Raw genomic sequence first — 19,006 nt, forward strand, 5'->3', positions numbered from 1 at the left:
TCCGCAAAAGGCTCCGCCCCGTAGGCCGTTTAGTTCAGTGACTTTATGACGTTCGTGGAAAGTAGACAATGGGTTTTCCCAGCGTAGTCCCGCCCGGTCCTTTCTCCTCTGGTGACTGACCCAGACGTGTAAACGGCGTCTCTGTCACTCTAAGCAGCTTGGCTGCCGATTTAGCTTCGCCTTTTCAGGTCCAGCTGGGCCGTCGCCGCAGAAAAGGACGTCTTTAGCCCCTTTCTGAGTCCCAGTCAAAATTGGCCGAGGGCCAATTAGTCCAACAACTAATTTACAGGGAGTACAGAGGACTAAGGAAAGTGTTAAAGGACACCACGGGATGAGGGTAGCAGAATCTAAGCCGTGAGAAACCACAGGACAAATGACCTTGTTTCTTCAAATAAATTGCAAGGAAGATAGGGGAAGGGGAACCTAGAGATTAGAAATGATTTAAGAGCCATAATCCATGGCAACCTGTGGATTTTATTTGGATCCTAATTCAAACAAACACTGAGGGGAAAAGCACGACGTTTATAAGAACTGGAAATTTCAGTGCAGGATAGTTCATGAAATTAAGAAATTACTAAAATTTTAATTGTGGTAGCACATCCATGAAATTTAACATCGCAACCATTTTTAAGTGTACAGTTCAGTAGTGTTAAGTACATTTATATCGTGGTAACCAATCTCCAAAACACTTCAAGTTGCAAAACTGAGACTGTACCCATTAAACAACTCCCCGTTCTTTCCTCCCACCAGCCCCTGGGACTCACCATTTTACTTTATGTCTCTATGAGTGTGACTACTCCAGGAACCTCATATAAGTGGAATCCTACCATACTTGTGCTTTCGTGACTAGCTTATTTCACTTAGCAGATGTCCTTGATGTTTATCTATGTTGTAGCATGTGTCAGAATTTTCCTAAAATTCTGATTTAAAAGGCTACGTTTAAAAAAGGCTGAATGATATTCTGTTGTCTGTATACACTGCCTTTTCTTTATCCATTTATGTGTTCATAGACGTTGGGATGGTTAATTTTTAAATTGTGGCGATGGTATTGTGTGTACTTAAAGGAGTTCTTTTCTTTTAGACAGTTGTACTGAGATATTTCCCAGAGAAATGATAGGATGTCTGTCATTTGCCTCAAATTAATACAGAAAGCGGAGTAGAAAATGGGTAGGGATAGAGAAGAAACAAGGTTGGTCATGGTTTGACAGGTGTGCAAGCTGGTGTTTATACTTTTATGTATGCTGCTCTATACCTTTAACTTTTTCCATAATAACATGAAAATGAAAAAAAAAACTGGTCGAGTGAACAGCTACCCCTCTAGAGCAGGGAGTGCATGAGCAGATTTCATAAGCACAGTCTTGAGCAATCTGTTGGCGAAAGACACCCATTATTCCTCCTCCTCCCACCTATTTCCAGTGTCCTGGGGGAGTATGTGGGGACAGATTATGACAGATTCTGATTCTGATTTCCCTGCTCTCCAGTTTTTCATCCTAAGGTATATTCACATTTCAGGTTCAGGAGTTTGGCTTACTAAGGCCAAACAGCTTTTTTCTTTTTTTAAAAAATATTTTATTTATTTATTTGACAGAGAGAGAGAGAGAGAGAGATCACAAGTAGGCAGAGCAGCAGGCAGAGAAAGAGGGGGAAGCAGGCTCCCTGTGGAGCAGGGAGCCCGATGTGGGGCTCGATCCCAGGACCCGGAGACCATGACTGGAGCCAAAGGCAGCGGCTTAACCCACTGAGCCACCCAGGCGCCCCGCCAAACAGCTTTTTAAAAAAGATTTTATTTATTTATTTGAGAGAGAGAGCACGAGCAGGGCAGAGGGAGAGGGAGAAGCAGACTCCCCGCTGAGCAGGGTGCCCAACTCGAAACTCATCTCAGGACCTCAGGATCATGACCGAGGCTGAAGACAGAGGCTTAACTGACTGAGCCATCCAGGCACCCTAGAGTCAAACAACTTTATTGAGTTATGATTCAAATACCATATAATTAACATATTTAAAGTGTAGAATTCAACATTTTTTATATTATACTATTAATTTTTTAAACGGTAGTAAAATATATTTAACATAAAATCTGCTCTTTTAACTTTTTTCTTTTTTTTTTTTTTTTAGGCTCCACGCTGAGTGTGGACCCCAGTGCGGGGTTTGAATTTCTGAACCTGAGATCAGGACCTGAGGTGAACTAAAAGTTGGACGCTTAACCGACTGAGCCACCCAGGTGCCCCTCTATTTTTAAGTGTATGATTCAGTGGCATCAATGACATTTCAACCTGTTTTTAGAGTCTGGGTATTGATTTAGTTTTGAAAGTCAGGAGACATCTTAGGACCAGTGTTTTTTGGGATTTATGTCAGTAAGAACATGAAAGTAGTCAACACTCTACTGAAAAGGGATATTTGTTTCAGGTATGGTTGGACTGAGCCCAGAATTTCAGTCAGAGGCTTAGAGGAATGAAGATTCTAACGTCACCATCTAATAGATGAATAACCTTGACCTGTTATCTGTCCTTTCTGCCCTTCAAGTTTCTTCACCTGCAGAAATACAGTGCGGAGGTAGGGCCCAGCCCATTCTGCTCTACTTTTGCCTTATCTCCAGGTGTACCCAAAACCACAAGAATGGCTCTGTTCCCCAGGGAAAGGTAGAAGTCTTCAAAATAAGAGATTGTATGAGCAATCAACTTAATGACAGACTTTGTATTCTCCTCTTTCTTTTTTCAATCCTTGTTTCTATGCTGGTTTTGGGCCATGAATAAACATTTATTTATTCATGACAATATTCTTGTCCCACCCAAATCAGTCCATCTGAATCCTGTTATCAAATTTGTTTTTTTCTTCATATTTTCTCCATTTTGTATTAATAATACAATCGTCATCATAATAATCCCTTTGTAGTCACAAAATATCTTTCATCTGTTAGCTACATAGAGGAATAGAATAAGTCGAAGGCAGACGCTTAACCAACTGAGCCACACAGTGCCCCAAAAGTGTTTCCTCCTTTTCAAAAAATTTACTTATTGGCCTTCATGAAGACTGGGGCTTCCATATACTTCCCGCTGGGTGGAGCCTCTGTGTATTTTCCCTGAAGTTGACATCACCATGCCTAGTTCCTTCCTGCTGCTTTCATGACACTCCTGTGTCATCCTTGGTGGGGAGAAACTCCCCTTTGCTTTGAAATTCATTGAATTTTTGCCATACAACTCTCCCCACCCATCCTTGTTGCTGTCTTCTATTAGCTTCTATTAGCTTCCACATTCACTGAAGATTTGGTTCCTTGGCCTCAAGATTTGGTTCCTTGGACTCCTCCAAGTTCCAGGGACCTCAGTGTCCCACACGCTGGCCTGGTGGTGCTTGACCCACTCATTTGACTCTGTTTCAGCTGTCAGACCCTAAACTGAATCATCTCCTGGAGTTATTCCCCCTTTGAAGTCTCCAGTGCCAACACCACAGCTGGTGACAGTGTGCCAGCTCCTTTATTCCCATAGGCCTTTGTCTTTAGTTCTGTCTCTTTTCTTCCTAGTCTATCAGCTCTACACTGCTCTCCATCCTTTCCTGTGTGGACTAGACTCCCAGTGGAGTACCACAATCTCACATTCTCTCAGGCCCTCAACTGCCTCAGTCACCTCCCTCTACTCAGCCCACAGACTGCTTTTATCATAAATATCCATATTTATATATCTACCTATAGATAGCTCATGAAATCATAGCGGGCATCATCACACACTATGGTTTCTAAACTCCCCTAGATCTTCAATGACACTTTTGTGAGTTGGTACTCCAGTAACTCACACTGGTTATTCAAAATTTTCACCACTTTGCTAACTTCCATCTCAACTCCTTCTGTTGTCCAGTTAGAGCCTTTCTTGTTCGGTGGTTTGTGTATGTTCTTCCCTTCCCCTGAATAACCTGTGTCCTCTCCCAGCACCAGCCATCCTCCAAGTACTCTTAGAAAGTCAGTGGGTGAAGCCCTGATTAACCTCCCCCCACCCCACGTTTGTTTGTTTTTGTTACACTAGTAATGTTTGACCAACTTTACTAATTTTTTCTTTTAAAATTTTATTTTACTTTATTTTTAATATTTTATTTTTTCATTTGACACACAGAGAGAGAGAGATCACAAGCAGGCAGAGAGGCAGGCAGAGACAGAGAAGGAAGAGAGCTCTCCGCTGAGCAGAGAGCTCAAAGCGGGGCTCCATCCCAGGACGCTGAGACCATGACCTGAGCTGAAGGCAGAGGCTTAACCCACTGCGCCACCCAGGCGCCCCTAAAATTTTATTTTTAAGTAATCTCTGCACCCAACATGGGGCTTGAATTTACCACCCCAGAGAGCAAGAGTAGCGTGTTTCCACCAGCTGAGCCAGGGAACCCTGGAACCAGGTGACCTAGGGAACTTTACTGATTTAAGGAGACGTGCGCCTTCAGGCCGTGAGCCCCTCAAAGGCAGGAATGGAGTTCTATTTGCGTCCTCTTAGCTTTTCTACAGTTCCTGGAGCGCAGTAAGGGATCCACAAACGTTTGTGGGCAGTGTGAAGCTCTTTACAGTGGGGAGAACTGGACGGGAGGACCCGAGTAAGGATCCCGCCTTGCCAAAAGGCAGGGGCTCGCCGGGAACGTGGCGTTCATCCGCGCCCCCGAAGTGCCTCTTCTAAGTGAGCCGCGGAGGGGAGGAGCAGTCCCCGGGCTGAGCGAGGCCTGGGGCCAAGTGCATCCAGGGCGGAGGGTGGCGGGAAGCTGTCTGTCTGAGGAGTCACTTTTTAGGTGCTTGTTTTGGAGCGTTGCACAAACGCGGGTGCAAACCCCAAGCTCACCAGCGTGAGTCAGCGGGGCCCGCAGCAGCAGGAGAGGGAAAGGTGGGCGAGGAGGGCGCCGCGCACCCCGAGGCCCGCGCGGGCGGCGGGAAGGACCCGGTGGCGACAAGGGACACCCCTAGCGGCGGCCCCTTCCCCAGCCCTACAGGTGAGCGCGGGCCCGCCGCGGGGCGGAGCGCGCTGTCCCCACCGGCTACTCTCCCGGCGCCACCACCACCGCGCAGGTAACCTCCCGCCCGGGCCTTCCCCGGACCCCCAGGGCCTCCGCGCTGGGGCCACCCGGCGTCCCCTGGGCCTCCGCGCCCCCAGTCCAGGCGCGCACGTGGGGGCCGGGCGCCTTTGTCCCCTCGCCGATGGCGCCCGCGCCGAGTCGGAGAGGGGCGGGCAAGCGGCGCGTCCCCGCACCCGGCGCACGCAAGCCGCCGGCGGACGGCGGACGGCAGACGGGCGGGGGCCGGGGCTGCCCTGCCGGCGCCCGGTGCCGTCGGAACCCGCCCTGCCGCGGCCCACGATCGCGGCTCCGGAGCGTCGCGTCCCCGGGGTGCGCTTCTCCTCGGAAGGGGGCGCAAGGGTCGGCTGCACCCCGGGCCCCATTTCTCCCTGGCCTCGGGAGCCCGGAGAGCCCCGAGATGGCGTTGGCGGAAGTGAAGCCCCGCGCGGAGTGAAATGGCCTTTCTGTCCCCTCCCCCGCGCAGTGCCCTCGCTAAACAACGACCCTAGTATTTCCCCCAGAATAGCTGTTTAGGGCGCACTGGGGCTGAGTACGCTGCTGCTACAAGATAGCTTTCGTTTGGGAACAGTTTTTACGGATTGGATGTATAATCTACATACAACAAAATGCCCCCATTTTAAGGGTGCAGATCAGGGATTTGACGAATTATACACCCGTGGAACCACTACCACCGCGTGGACGTACACCATTTCATTTCCGTCGTCCCGGGAAGTTCCCTCGTGCCCATTCCAGCCAGTCCACAACCCCTCTCCCCGACCTGCCTGCTTTCTAGCATAGCTTAATTTTGCCTGCTTTCGAACTTAATAAAATGGGATCATTCAGTAAGTACTCCTGTTTTTGACTAATACTACTTTTTTAAATGGTCGTCATTTGAGAAGGTGTTTCTTGGAGCTCCTGATGTTTTCAGTTGCTCATGGGCCTGAGCTGTCCAGTGTGGTAGCCACTGGCCACGTGTGGCTCTTGACTATTGGAAATGTGCTGAGTCTGAATTGAGATGTGCTGAAATAGACACACTGAATTTTGAAGACCTAGAGCCCCAAAAAGGGGGGGACATAAAATACCTCACTAGCGAATTCTTATATGGTTTGTGTGTTAAAATGATAGTATTTTGGATACATTGGGTTGAATAAGATGTTATTAAAATTAACTTACGGTTTCTCTTTACTTTTTAAATATGGCTACTAGAAAATTTAAAATTACACAGGTAGTTGCTGTAATGTTTTTATTGGACAGCAGACAGAAGAGACTCTGCAAACTCCTGTTTTGCGCAGGAGTTCTGCTCCCTGCCTATAAAAGCAAAGGAAAAACTTCAGCCTTCACAGGGGCAAAAACAACTCGATTCAAGGAGGTAGCTTGAAGAGCCTGCTTTTTCCTACAGTTTTGAAACTTGCTTCAAACTTGTTTGCTTTCAAGAGGTAGAAAGGAATAGGTGTCTCCTTGGTATTAAATTCCTTTTTTTTAAAAAAAGATTTTATTTATTTGTCAGGGAGAAAGCACAAGCAGGGGGAGAGGCAGGCAGAGGGAGAAGCAGGCTCCCTGCCCAGCAAGGAGAGGGATATGGCACTCTGCTTTGAGGACCCTGGGATCACAACCTGAGCTGAACACAGACACCTAACTGGCTGAGCCACCTAGGATTCCCTTGAGTTACATTTTGAAGAAGGACATTGCAAAATACCTCATGTATTTAAAAAGGCATCTTGTGATTTTTTTAAAAGATTTTATTTATTTATTTGACAGACAGAGATCACAAGTAGTCAGAGAGGCAGGCAGAGAGAGAGGGGGAAGCAGGCTCCCCGCTGAGCAGAGAGCCTGATGCGGGACTCGATCCCAGGACCCTGGATCATGACCGGAGCCAAAGGCAGAAGCTCTAACCCTCTGAGCCACCCAGGCGCCCCAAGGCATCTTGTGATTTTTGAAAAAATAGAAAAGTAGTCACTGCCTACACCCCAACCACCTACGTATAAAAATTTAGCTTTTTAGTGTAGTTTTGGTTAGTCTTAACTTAAAAACATAGTTGAGATAATATTATATTCAATTTTATATCCTTCTGTATAAGGGAGTTTTTTATGAAAAATTCTTAGGCTTCTTACAACCATATAATGTGACTTCACATGCATGCACTCTAGTTTTCAATGACATTTTTCGATTTTGCTAATTTTTACAAATAGAAAGTCATTTTAATAGGGTGACAGTGCCAGTATAGGGTACAGTGACAGCAGTGCTCATTTTGTAACTGAACCAAACAAGAGTTTGCCCACCTGGTGCTCAGCAAGCCAATAAAAACTGATACTGAGTTTCTGCAGTGAAGGAAGATAGGCTATGTATTGGTATGGTGCTACCTATGGAGCAGGGAGGGAAGGCTCTGAAGTCCCAAACTCCCCAGTGGCTTGCAAGTAAGGGTTTTTTAAGGACAAGATTTGGGGCAGGGTCTGCTGAGAAGGTGGACACCATTAACTGGAGGCACGTGAGACCATGCGAGCTAACAGGTACTCTCCTGCAACTTTGTCTGGTCCCCTGGAGGTTTTTCCATCTCAGGAGACTGGGAATCTGAAAAATATCTTTGTTCTTTATGTTAGAGATTTCATTAGGTACATCTGGTAATTATATCTTAAAATTTTTTTTTAAAGATTTTATTTATTTATTTGAGAAAGAGAGAGAGAGAGAGAGAGAAAGAGAAAGCATGAGCAGGGGAGGGGTAGGGGGAGAAGTAGGCTCTCTGCTGAGAGAGCCCGATGTGGGGCTTGATCATGGGACCCTGGGATCATGACCTGAGCTGAAGGTGGATGCTTAACCAGCTGAGCCACCCAGGTGTTGCGGTAAATATATCTTTATTTGTAAGTGAGTAGAGTTGCATTCCTACAGGTTCCTTGGCCAGTCCAGCTATGCCTGGGGGCGATATGACCTCTAGCTGTCATTCTTTCATCTCAACTAACAAAACAGATCCTGACTAAAAATTGCCTCTTACTCTCACAGGGAAGGTGAAGTCCAAGAGGGCAGGGACCTTGACTTTTTGTCTACCCCCATGTCCCCAGGACCTGGGAACATGTTAAGCATAATTGACCTATAATAAACATTTGTGAGCTGATTGAAAAATGATAACAGGTTTCATTAAGCACTTGGGTACTCACTTTGTAAATGCCCGCCCGCCTCTATCAGGCAGGCACTGTTATGATCTCTGTGTACTGCACAGGTAGAGAAATCTGAGGTTTAGAAAAGTTGAAGAAGTCGTCCAGGGTCATAGCTGTAAATAACAGAATCAGCATTTGCACCCAGGCTGTCTGACTTGAGAGGAGGGATACTTACTGAAATAGAAGAAAGCAGCAGGAGCGGGGAGTGGGTAAGGGAGAGCTGCCTGTAAGGGTGGCTGTGTGGCTTAGTCATTAAATGTCTGCCTTCGGCTCAGGTCATGATCCCAGGGTCCTGGGATGGAGCTCCGCATTGGGCTCCCTGCTCAGTGGGAAGCCTGCTTCTCCCTCTCCCACTCCCCCGCTTGTATTCCCTCTCTCGCTGTCTTTATGTCAAAGAAATAAAATCTGAAAGAAAGAAAGAATGAAAGAAAGAAAGAGAACGAAAGAAAGTAAAGAAATTACTCCTATAATGACTACCTGGGCCAGCAGGGCTGGAAAGAGGTGAATATTCAGATAGATTTTGGATCTATAGGAGGAGCATTCTGGGTTTGGATCCATGGTTAATCTTTTCGGCTAAATCTAGCTGGAGTGAGCAAAATGACAGGTGGCTAGAGAAGAGGAACAATGGCCTTGAATGGGATCATCTGGAGTGTATAGAAAGGCAGGTCCAGGGACTTAGGGAAGCCATCGGGGATGGGACTTGTGTATTTTGGATGGTTTCAGTTCACTTGCCTTGACCGTGGTCGACTAGTTTAAATTGAACTCAGAGCACTGCAGTGAGATAACCTTATACACCTTCAAGTTCTGATCGTTTGATTTGAAAGGAGAGGAAACTGCAAAATCAGTCTATTCCTTAGTTCATTTAATCCTCACACCCACCTATGAGATTTTTATAATGTCGACATATATGAAGACTGATTTTTTTTAAAAAAGGCTTTATTTTTTGGAGCAATTTTAGATTCACAGCAAAAATGAGCAGGAAGCACCGAGTTCTCATGCACTCCCTGCCCCTACAAGCATAGCCTTCCCCACTACCAACATCTAGAACCAGAGGGGTTTGTTTGTTACAATGGACGAACCTACACTGATACAGCATTATCATTCAAGCTCCATTATAGGTTGACGTTGGAGTTTGCTCTTGGCCTTGTTCATTCTGTGGCTCTAGACAAATGCATAATGACTTGTATCCACCGTTATAATATCATACAGAATAGTTTTGCTGCCCTAAAAATCCTCTGTGCTCTACATATTCATTCTTCGCTCTCCCCCAACCCCAGGGACCCACTGATCCTTTTGTTATCTCCATAGTTTGCCTTTTCCAGAATGTCAAGTAGTTGGAGTCCTACAGTATGTATGCAGCCGTCTCCGGTTGGCTTCTTTCACTTAGTAATGTGCACTGCAGTTACCCCCATGTTTTTTCATGGTTTAAGAGCTCATTGCTTTTTAGTGCTGAGCAATACTCCAAGGAACTAGTATTTTTTATTCCGTTTCACAGATGAAGAAACAGAAGGATTAGTAACTTGCCCAGGTACAGCTTGTACAGATCGGTCTGATTCCAGATCGTTTTCTCTTAGAAATTTTACCATGCTTCTGAATCCCAGAGAAATTGGGTTTCTCATAATGAAGTTTGTCACACAATAGAGTTGGGGTAAATGGAAAATACGGGTGACTTCGCTTGCAGAAAGTACCCATCGCTTTCTGCATATAGCCAAAAATGGAAAACCTGGAAGGGAAGACTTTGTTTCAAAAGTTTACTTTATATGGAAAAATGCCATGTGCTTTTGAAATTCTGGTTTAACACACTCCTGCTTTACTGGTTTGAGAATATGATTCTCTTCCCTGACTCTTAATTTTGTTACCTTTCAGATTATTTCTGGGTGCTCGCACTCAGCCACCTCCTCCACCAATGAAGTACATCCTGGTCACTGGAGGGGTCATCTCAGGCATTGGTAAAGGGATCATTGCAAGCAGCATTGGGACGATTCTAAAGTCATGTGGACTCCGAGTTACTGCCATCAAAATTGACCCTTATATTAACATCGATGCAGGCACTTTTTCTCCTTATGAGCACGGTATGAAAGAGAATAACTTCCCCCTCTTATGAGGCACTGGGTTAAATTGCAGTTCTTTCCTGTATGGGGGGTAATTTCTTGAGAATAGAGTTCGGAAGTAGAGTTGCTGGATCAGTCATTATGAACACGTGAAATGTTCTCATGGTTGTTGATACATTTGGAAAACAGTGTAGAAGGATACCATTTTCATTGTACCTTTTAAAGTACAAATTGTGTTTTGTTTTATTTTTACCATAAAGGTAATATAGTTCTCTTAACGTTTCATTGTTAAGAGAAAAAGTCAGACAATATGGTATATACTGACAGTTATACTGACAATATAGAAAGGCACGAAGAAAATAAAAGTCCTCCATTTCCCAGCACTAAAAGTAACTATTATTAATGTTGACATTTTAATGTACATGCTAATTATTTTTAAAAAGGCATTAACACTTACATACTTTCTTTTTAAACTTTTTACATACAAGCAGGCGAGTGCACAGATCATAAGTGTACCACTTGATAAAGTGAACCTACTGTGCAACCAGCCCACAGACCAAGAAACAGAACCCCCCACCCCCGCCGCCAATGTCCCTTTCTAGTCTTTCCCCACCTGAAACCACCAAGGTAACTGCTGTCCTGTCTTCTAACACCGCAGGTTACTTTTGCTTTTTTTTTTTCGTATTATTTTATTTTTTTACTTTTTTGTTTTGTTTTTGCATAATGCACTGCATAACCTACTAGCAGGGACAGATGAGCATAACCGAGTGGTTTTTCAGCAATCAAGAAAGTGCTTCCTTAATTAATGTTCTCCAAACGCTTTGACATGTACTAACAATTAACTCCAGAGATTACTTTTGCTTATTTTTGACCTTTAAATAAATTGAATCTTATAGTCATGTCAGTTTTTAATCTAATTTTTAAAACAGTACTGTGGACATTTGTATATATTTTAAACTTTTTGTTTTCTATTTTTTTTAAAAGTCTTATTCATTCATTTGAGAGAGAGAGACAGCAGGAGCAAGGGGAGAGGGAGAAGCAGGCTCCCCGCTGAGCAAAGAACCCGATGCGGGGCTCCATCCCAGGACCCTGGGATCATGACCTGAGCTGAAGGCAGATGCCTAATCAACTGAGACACCCAGGCACCCTGGTGCTTTATACTCCTAAGGCTCCACAAAATCTGTGTAATAATGGGAAATAATTTCCAATGTATTGATATTATAAACAACACTGTGATGGGAATCTTTAACATTTATTTTTTTTAGACATAAATGCCTACACACAGAATTTCTGATTCCACAGGGAGGTGTGCTTTTCAGGCTTTTTGACATATAATGCATATTACCCAAGGTTTTTAGATTCATGATCTCTTACCTATAAGTGTAAAATCCAGAAAGTTCTGAAAACTTTACATTGTTCATAAGTTTGTGGCTATTTATAGTCTTTTTACAAAAGTCTTGAAAAGTGAGGGGCACCTGGCTGGCGCAGTACTTAATCGTCTGCCTTGGGCTCAGGTCACGATCCCAGGCTCCCTGGATCGAACCCCACGTTGGGCTTCCTGCTCGGCAGGAGACCTGCTTCTCCCTCTCCTACTCCCCCTGCTTCTGTTCCCTCTCTCACTATGTCTCTCTCTCTGTCAAATAAATAAATAAAATCTTAAAAAAAAAAGTTTTAAAAACTGAAAAATCTTCATAAAGCCATGACTACTTATAGTCTTTATTCCATTTGGAATGTGTTTGCTTTTGGGGTGTTTTCTAATATATGGCAAGTATTCTGTATTACCTTTGCATAATCTGAAAAACTTCAGATTTCAACTTCCATATTGTTTCCAAGAATTCTCTGATAAGGGCTATGGATCTGCACCAATTTATATACAAATCAACAGTGTATAAGAAGGCCTTTTTTTTTTTTTTAATATCCCTGCTGAATATTATTCTTTTGAAACTTTACTAACCTGAGAGAAAACAAAAAACAACAAAAAAGGGTATCTCATTGTTCTAATTTAGATTTCTTTGGTTTTCATTTTGTCTGTGGAATGAATGATTCAAGTGAATGGATAGATTGTATTTTTGTTTGAAAGTATTACCCAACTTCCTTCTGTGGAGTAAATTTCCTTGTCCCGTTGACTTTGGACTTTGGTCATTTAGGATGGTGAACTCGTCCGGGTATGCTTGGGATTTTCCGGTTTTGAAACTGAAAGTCCAAATCCTGGGAACCCTATTAGTCCTGGGCAAACCCAAGAGCTTGGTCACCTTATTTGGTCATGTGGTTTGTTTTTTCCCTAGGAGACATCAGTGAATGTGACATCTGTCTTGTTGAAAGTAGAAATTTTCAGTGCAGTGGTGTGATTTGGCTCTGTCTCTTTGGTGCTTCTGCTCTCTGCTGTGAGAACCTCCTGCTCTGTATAGGGACTTCTCCTTCAGTCTGGGTCCTGGAATGAGACCAAGTAGACTCACAACTAACCCACAGCCCCCACTTAACACCTAACCCAAGGGAGAAATCAATAAACATTTTGTAAGTTACTAAGATTTTAGGGTTGTTTGGTATTCAGTAAAGTTGACTAATCCCATGTGTTATGCCAGTTTTCCTTTGGATTTTTAATTTTTTATTTTTTTAGATTTATTTTTATCTTTTTAAAGATTTTATTTATTTGTTTGGCAGACAGAAATCAGGAGTAGGCAGAGATGCAGGCGGGGGCCAGGAGAGCAGGCTCCCCGCTGAGCAGAGAACATGATGCGGGGCTCGATCCCAGGACCCTGAGATCATGACCTGAGCTGAAGGCAGAGGCTTAGCCCACTGAACCACCCAGGCACCCCTCCTTTGGATTTTTTAAAAACGTTTTTTAAAGATTTATTTATTTATTTGTTAAAGATTTTATTTATTTATTTGACATAGAGAGATCACAAGTAGGCAGAGAGCCAGGCAGAGACAGGGGGGAAGCAGGATCCCCGCTGAGCAGAGAGCCTGATTTGGGGCTCGATTTTAGGACGCTGAGATTCTGACCTGAGCCGAAGGCAGAGGCTTAACCCACTGAGCCACCCAGGCGCCCCAAAGATTTACTTATTTGAGAGAGAGAGTGTATGCCAGCGTGCAGCCCGTGGGGAGCGGCAAAAGGAGAGAGAATCTCAACCAGGTTTCCCACTGAATGAAGAGCTCAACCCAGGGCTGGATCTCATGACCCTGAGATCATGACCTCAGTGGAAATCAAGAGTGGGAGGCTTAACTGACTGAGGCACCCAAGTGCCCCACTTTGGATGTTTTAAAAATGATTTTCAAGGGTACCTGGGTGACTCAGTTGGTTAAGCTACTGCATTCGGTTTGGGTCATGATCCCAGGTCCTGAGATTAAGTCCTGTGTCGGGCTCCCAGATCTGCGGGGAGTCTGCTTCTCCCTCTGACCTTCTCCCCTCTCATGCTCTCTCTCTTTCATAAATAAATAAAAAATTTTAAAAAATGATTTTCAAGAATATTTTACATAAAGTATTAACCTGTATATATATATAGAGAGAGAGAGAGTGTGTGTGTTTAACTCTGTTTGAAATTTGTCATAATATTACCTCTGCTAGTTACTAATAAATTTCCACTTACCATTTTTTTAAAAGGTTTTTTATTTATTATTTATTTGACAGAGAGAGATCACAAGTAGGCAGAGAGGCAGGCAGAGAGAGAGGAAGGGAAGCAGGCTCCCTGCCGAGCAGAGAGCCCTACTCGGGACTCGATCGCAGGACCCTGAAATCGTGACCTGAGCCGAAGGCAGAGACTTAACCCACTGAGCCACCCAGGCGCCCCTCCACTTGCCATTTATGTGATTAAATGTATCAACTGTTTCTTTTATGTTTCTGTCTTTGATGTCACCTTTAGGCTTCTCTGCCACAGGAATATTTAAATATTCATATATATTTTCTTCTGGAACTTTTATAGTTCCATTTACTTTTACTTTAACATTGTTAACGCAGCTGGAATTGATTTTGTGTGAGATAAAGATGTAACATGATTTTTTTTCTAATTTTTTTCTGATTAGGCAACTATTCCTAATGGCATCTCTCAAGGATTTCATCCTTTTCTTCCTGACTTGAAATGCCATGTTTTATTATAAACCACATTTCTGTCTATACTTAGGTCTATCTTTGAACTCTGTTCTCTTCTGGATTTCTATGTTTATTCCTGCCTATCATTTTAAAAGCTGCAGCTTTTGATTATCAAGGAGGTCAGAGTCTTCCACGTTCCTTTTCTTTTTCCTTTGTTTTCTCTCCGTCTCTCTCTTTTTTTAAGTGCAAAAATGTGTTTTTATTATCCCTCTAGCAAAGCATTGACTTTTTTTGTTGTTCCTTTGTTTTTTTCTTAACCTCAGAGTGTTTGTTGTCTTCAGAATTAGCTTAGGAATCATTTTGTCCAAGTTTACAAGAAATTGCATTGGAATTTTTGGCAAAAATTTCTTTAAATTTATTAATTAATTTGGGGAGGAATTAAACACTGCAAAATGTTGACTGGCCCATTCAGGAACTTTAGAAGTGGTTTTCCTTTTATTTATACCTTGTTTTATGTATGTGAAGTAAGCTTTTTAAGTTTTATAAATATAGTTCCTACATTTCTTCAAAGTTTATTTCTGAGTGTTTTATTTACTTTGATTTGTGATGATAGCTTTGGGGTTTTGGTTTTTTTTTTCAAGTCATATATTAAATTCTTTTATGTAATAGGGATCGTTTTGTTTTTTGTTTTTTTAAAGATTTTATTTTTTTAAGTAGTCTCTACACCCAGTGTGAGGCTCAAATTCACAACCCTGAGATCAAAAGTCACATGCTCCACCTACCAAGCCAGCATGACCCCAATAAGGATCTTTTTGGATATTTTGGTTTTGTGACTTTGTTCCATCTTTATATATATTGAAATATATGTATGCATATATATTTCAATCTTCCTTTACTCACTGCTATTTGTTAAAAGGGCTTTTTAAATTTATTTTTCGTGTGTTGGTTTTGGTAATCACACCTGTTTTTCTGAAAACTGACTGTAGTATCATCCTCAAGTTGAAAAAATCTGTTGGAATTTTTATTATAACTACAGTAAATCTAAGAACCTATTTCAGGACTTGTCATCTGCAGTTTTTCTTTCTCTTCTAGGAATATAATGGGTATATACTTTTCTTTTCTTTTTTTTTAAAGATTTTGTTTATTGGGGCACTTGGGTGGCTCAGTCTGGTAAGCATCTGCCTTGGGCTCAGGTCATGGTCCCAGGGTCCTGGGACGGAGCCTCCAGTCCAGCTCCCCGCCCATCAGGGAGTCTGCTTCTCCCTCTGCCTCTCCCACTGCCCCTCCCCCTTCTCCTGCTCTTGCCTCTCAAATAAATAAATAAATAAATAAATATTTCATTTATTTTTAGAGAGAGTATATATGCTTTTGTAGGGGGGGAGAAGAAGGGGAAGTGGGAGAGAAGCAGACTCCCCACTGGGCTCGGTCCCATGACCCTGAGATCATGCCTGAGCTGAAAACAACAGCTGGACGCTTCACTGTCTGAGCCAGCCAGGTGCCCCTGAAAAGAAATTTTTAATATTTACATTGCCTTTTTATCCTAGGCGAAGTGTTTGTCTTAAATGATGGTGGAGAAGTTGATTTAGACCTTGGAAATTATGAACGGTTCTTGGATATTAACCTTTATAAAGACAACAACATTACCACTGGGAAGATATATCAGCACGTGATCAATAAAGAGAGGCGTGGCGATTACCTGGGGAAAACAGTACAAGGTATTGTGTCCCACACAGCTTAGCGAGTCACGTCTGCAGAGCACCCGCACCCTGGTCCGAATGCTCCCTGAGCTCTCCAGGTTCTAATCCTTTTCCAATCTTGCTTTCTTCCCCTTTGCGATTTCTTCAAAGGTGCCTGCTTCACCCTCCACATGTTCTTGATTGTATTTTCTTCGGTCTTTTTCTTTATTACTAATGTTGTTTTCTCTCGGTACGTATCTGTCTTTAGCTATTATACATATCTCTCGGTATGTATCTATCTGTAGCTATTATTTATAAAATCCATGCAGAACCATGCATTCATCATTTTTACCTGATTGAGGTACAGACTTTTTTCGTTTGTTTTTTGTCTGTCTCCTTCCTTCTTGTATCTTTGCATGGATGTGAGTCATACCCCTTTAAGGACAGTGTGCGGAGGGACTGGGGGATGGAACTGCAGTGGCTGGAAGTGTGGTCTGATCCTGCTTCACCAACTCTTTTCCTGAGTGGTATGATTCTCTTTTGTCTCGGGAGAGACCCCTGCCCTCCCGTGGTTCCCCCCGCCCCCGGCAGGTCTTGTATTCACGGGTTTCCGCGCAGTAAGGTAAAGGTGATAATTCCCCATCTCCTTTAGATCACGTGTTGGATCTAGTTGAGAGGTAGACATGGGGGCCGGATAGATGGAGATCAAAAGAGCATCGGTGTAATTCCTGAAACTGGAACGTGCGGGTTAGAGCTCAACCATAGCTGGGCTTTCTTTCTTTTTTTTTTTTTTAATATATTTTTTTATTTATTTACTTGAGAGAGAGACAGTGAGAGAGAGCATGAACGAGGAGAAGGTCAGAGAGAGAAGCAGACTCCCCATGGAGCTGGGAGTCCAATGCGGGACTCGATCCCGGGACTCCAGGATCATGACCTGAGCCGAAGGCAGTCGTCCAACCAACTGAGCCACCCAGGTGTCCCCATAGCTGGGCTTTCTAATAGCTTTTCCCCTGAGTGTAGATCTTGGGAAGACCCACAAGAAGGAGAGATGCTGCCTCACACCTGCCGCATCCCTGTGATGGGGAGAGAACAAGGCCCCAGGCCTGGGCTCTGACTCCTGATCCCTGGGCTGCCGATGTGGAGGTAGAGCCCGGGCAACACCTGCCCTGCGCTGCCCTCCCCGCCGTTCCCCGCCCTGGCCCTGCTGCCAAAAGGGGCCAAACAGCCCACATAATGTGGGTTGCTCCAAATGCACCGGTGGCTGACAAGGTCCTCCTGCTCTGAAGGAGCACCTAGCGCTAGGGAGAGCCGGCAACAGATGCCCCTTCGCTTTGGCTTCCCAGAGGGCCACGTTCCTGCTTCGTGTATCCCATTAGATTAGTTGGCTGCACTGTGAGGCTGTCCCCATGCACCCGCAGGGATGTCCGCTTTCTGTCCCTTTGGCAGAGATATGTAGCTGCCGGCCTGTTCACTACCAACGGGCCTCTGGACCTCAAATGCTTGTGGAGTTGTCACCTTTTGGCTTCTTCAGCGGCCACTAGCAGCCACAGGCCCCTGGTCAGCATGCAGGGCCCATCTACACCCTCTGGGGGGACCTCTCCCCACTAACTGGCGGGCTGCCCAGAGCCTGCAGCACAGGGCCACTCTGTCTTTCTTCCCCCACAGAACTCAGCATGCAGCAGGCCCGACAGCCCTCCTTGCAGTTGTTAGTTGGCCTCATAGGTGTTTCTAGATGCCTTGTCGATGGCATTTCTGCTTTCTGATTCTTAATCTCCGTGGTCGGCCAGTTTCAAAAGAAATGACATAACATTTAAGTGATTAAACCTGTATCGTGCCTCCATCAGGGAGATGGAGAATCACATGAACTCTGGAGTTTGTCTTATTTGCCAAGTGGCTGTCAGGTTATTTGGGAGGTCTAAAGACATGAATACATTCCTTTCTCATGATTGTGACCGTGAAATCGGCTTTTGTGCTAATTATTACTTCCTTCTACAGTTGTCCCTCACATTACTGATGCTGTCCAGGAATGGGTTATGAATCAAGCTATGGTGCCCGTGGATGGTCATAAGGAAGAGCCCCAAATATGCGTTATTGAGGCAAGCATGGAATTTTTCTTTATAAACTTAATATCCTTCTGGGTTTTTGAGCATGTAGTCTTCATTCATTCAACACACATGTGTATTATTTTATTTATTTATTTTTAAAATATTTTATCTATTTGACAGACAGAGATCACAAGTAGGCAGAGAAGCAGGCAGAGAGAGAGGGGGAAGCAGGCTCCCCGCTGAGCAGAGAGCCCGATGTGGGGCTCGATCCCAGGACCTGGGATCATGACCTGAGCCGAGGGCAGAGGCTTTAACCCACTGAGCCGCCTGGGCGCCCTCAACACACATGTATAGATGACCTCCTACATGCTAGACATTGGGCTGGGATGAGGAATTATAGCAGGGAAAGACGTAGATGGTCCCTGCCTTTGGGGTCACGAGTCAGTGGGCCAGTTGGGCATTAAACAGGGTGAATACTCCTGGGATTTTGTGCAGCAGCCCGTGTATGGGGACAGATTAGTTGCAGGATGCTTTCTAGTGAGTGCTGTTCGAGGGCTAAAGAAACTGACGTCTCTCTCACCTCCCAGTCAGAAATCCAGGTATAACTTTGATTCCCCCCAAAAAGTAACTACTAACAGCCTGTTGTTTACCAGAAGCCTTACCAATAACAGTCAATTAACGCATACTTTGTAAGTTATATGTGTTACAGACTGTATTCTTCCAATAAAGTCAGCTAGAGAAAAGAAAATGTTGTTAAGAAAATCATAAGAAAGAGAAAATACATTTACAGTACTGTGCCATATTTATAAAAAAAATAATCCATATATAAGTGGACCCACACAGTCTAAACCCATGTTGTTCAGGGTCAACTGTAGGGGCGCCTGGGTGGCTCAGTCTGTTAAGTGTCTACCTTTGGCTCAGGACATGATCCCAGAGTCTTAGGATCGAGCCCCACATCAGGCTCTCTGCTCAGTGGGAGCCTGTTTCCCCCTCTCCCTCTGCCTGCCTCTCTGCCTACTTGTGATCCTCTTTCCCCACCCCA

General features: G+C 44.2%; 1 protein-coding gene across 2 annotated transcripts in view; it reads left to right on the forward strand.

Moving 5' to 3' along the window:
* The first annotated feature begins 4,544 nt into the window (after positions 1–4,544).
* Positions 4,545–19,006, forward strand: part of CTPS2 (CTP synthase 2) — a 99,627-nt gene continuing 85,165 nt past the window's right edge. The window contains exons 1-4 of one of the 2 annotated variants that reach the window (XM_082718395.1): positions 4,545–5,029; positions 10,032–10,237; positions 15,788–15,958; positions 17,915–18,015. In XM_082718395.1, the coding sequence (XP_082574521.1) occupies positions 10,072–10,237; positions 15,788–15,958; positions 17,915–18,015 (438 nt within the window). In that variant the 5' untranslated portion in view covers positions 4,545–5,029; positions 10,032–10,071. Of the gene's footprint in view, positions 5,030–5,534; positions 5,859–10,031; positions 10,238–15,787; positions 15,959–17,914; positions 18,016–19,006 lie in introns of those variants that run through there. The other variant, XM_082718396.1, reaches the window with a different exon arrangement.

Source organism: Mustela nivalis (genome assembly GCF_964662115.1).
Source record: "Mustela nivalis genome assembly, chromosome: X".
NCBI lineage: Eukaryota > Metazoa > Chordata > Mammalia > Carnivora > Mustelidae > Mustela > Mustela nivalis.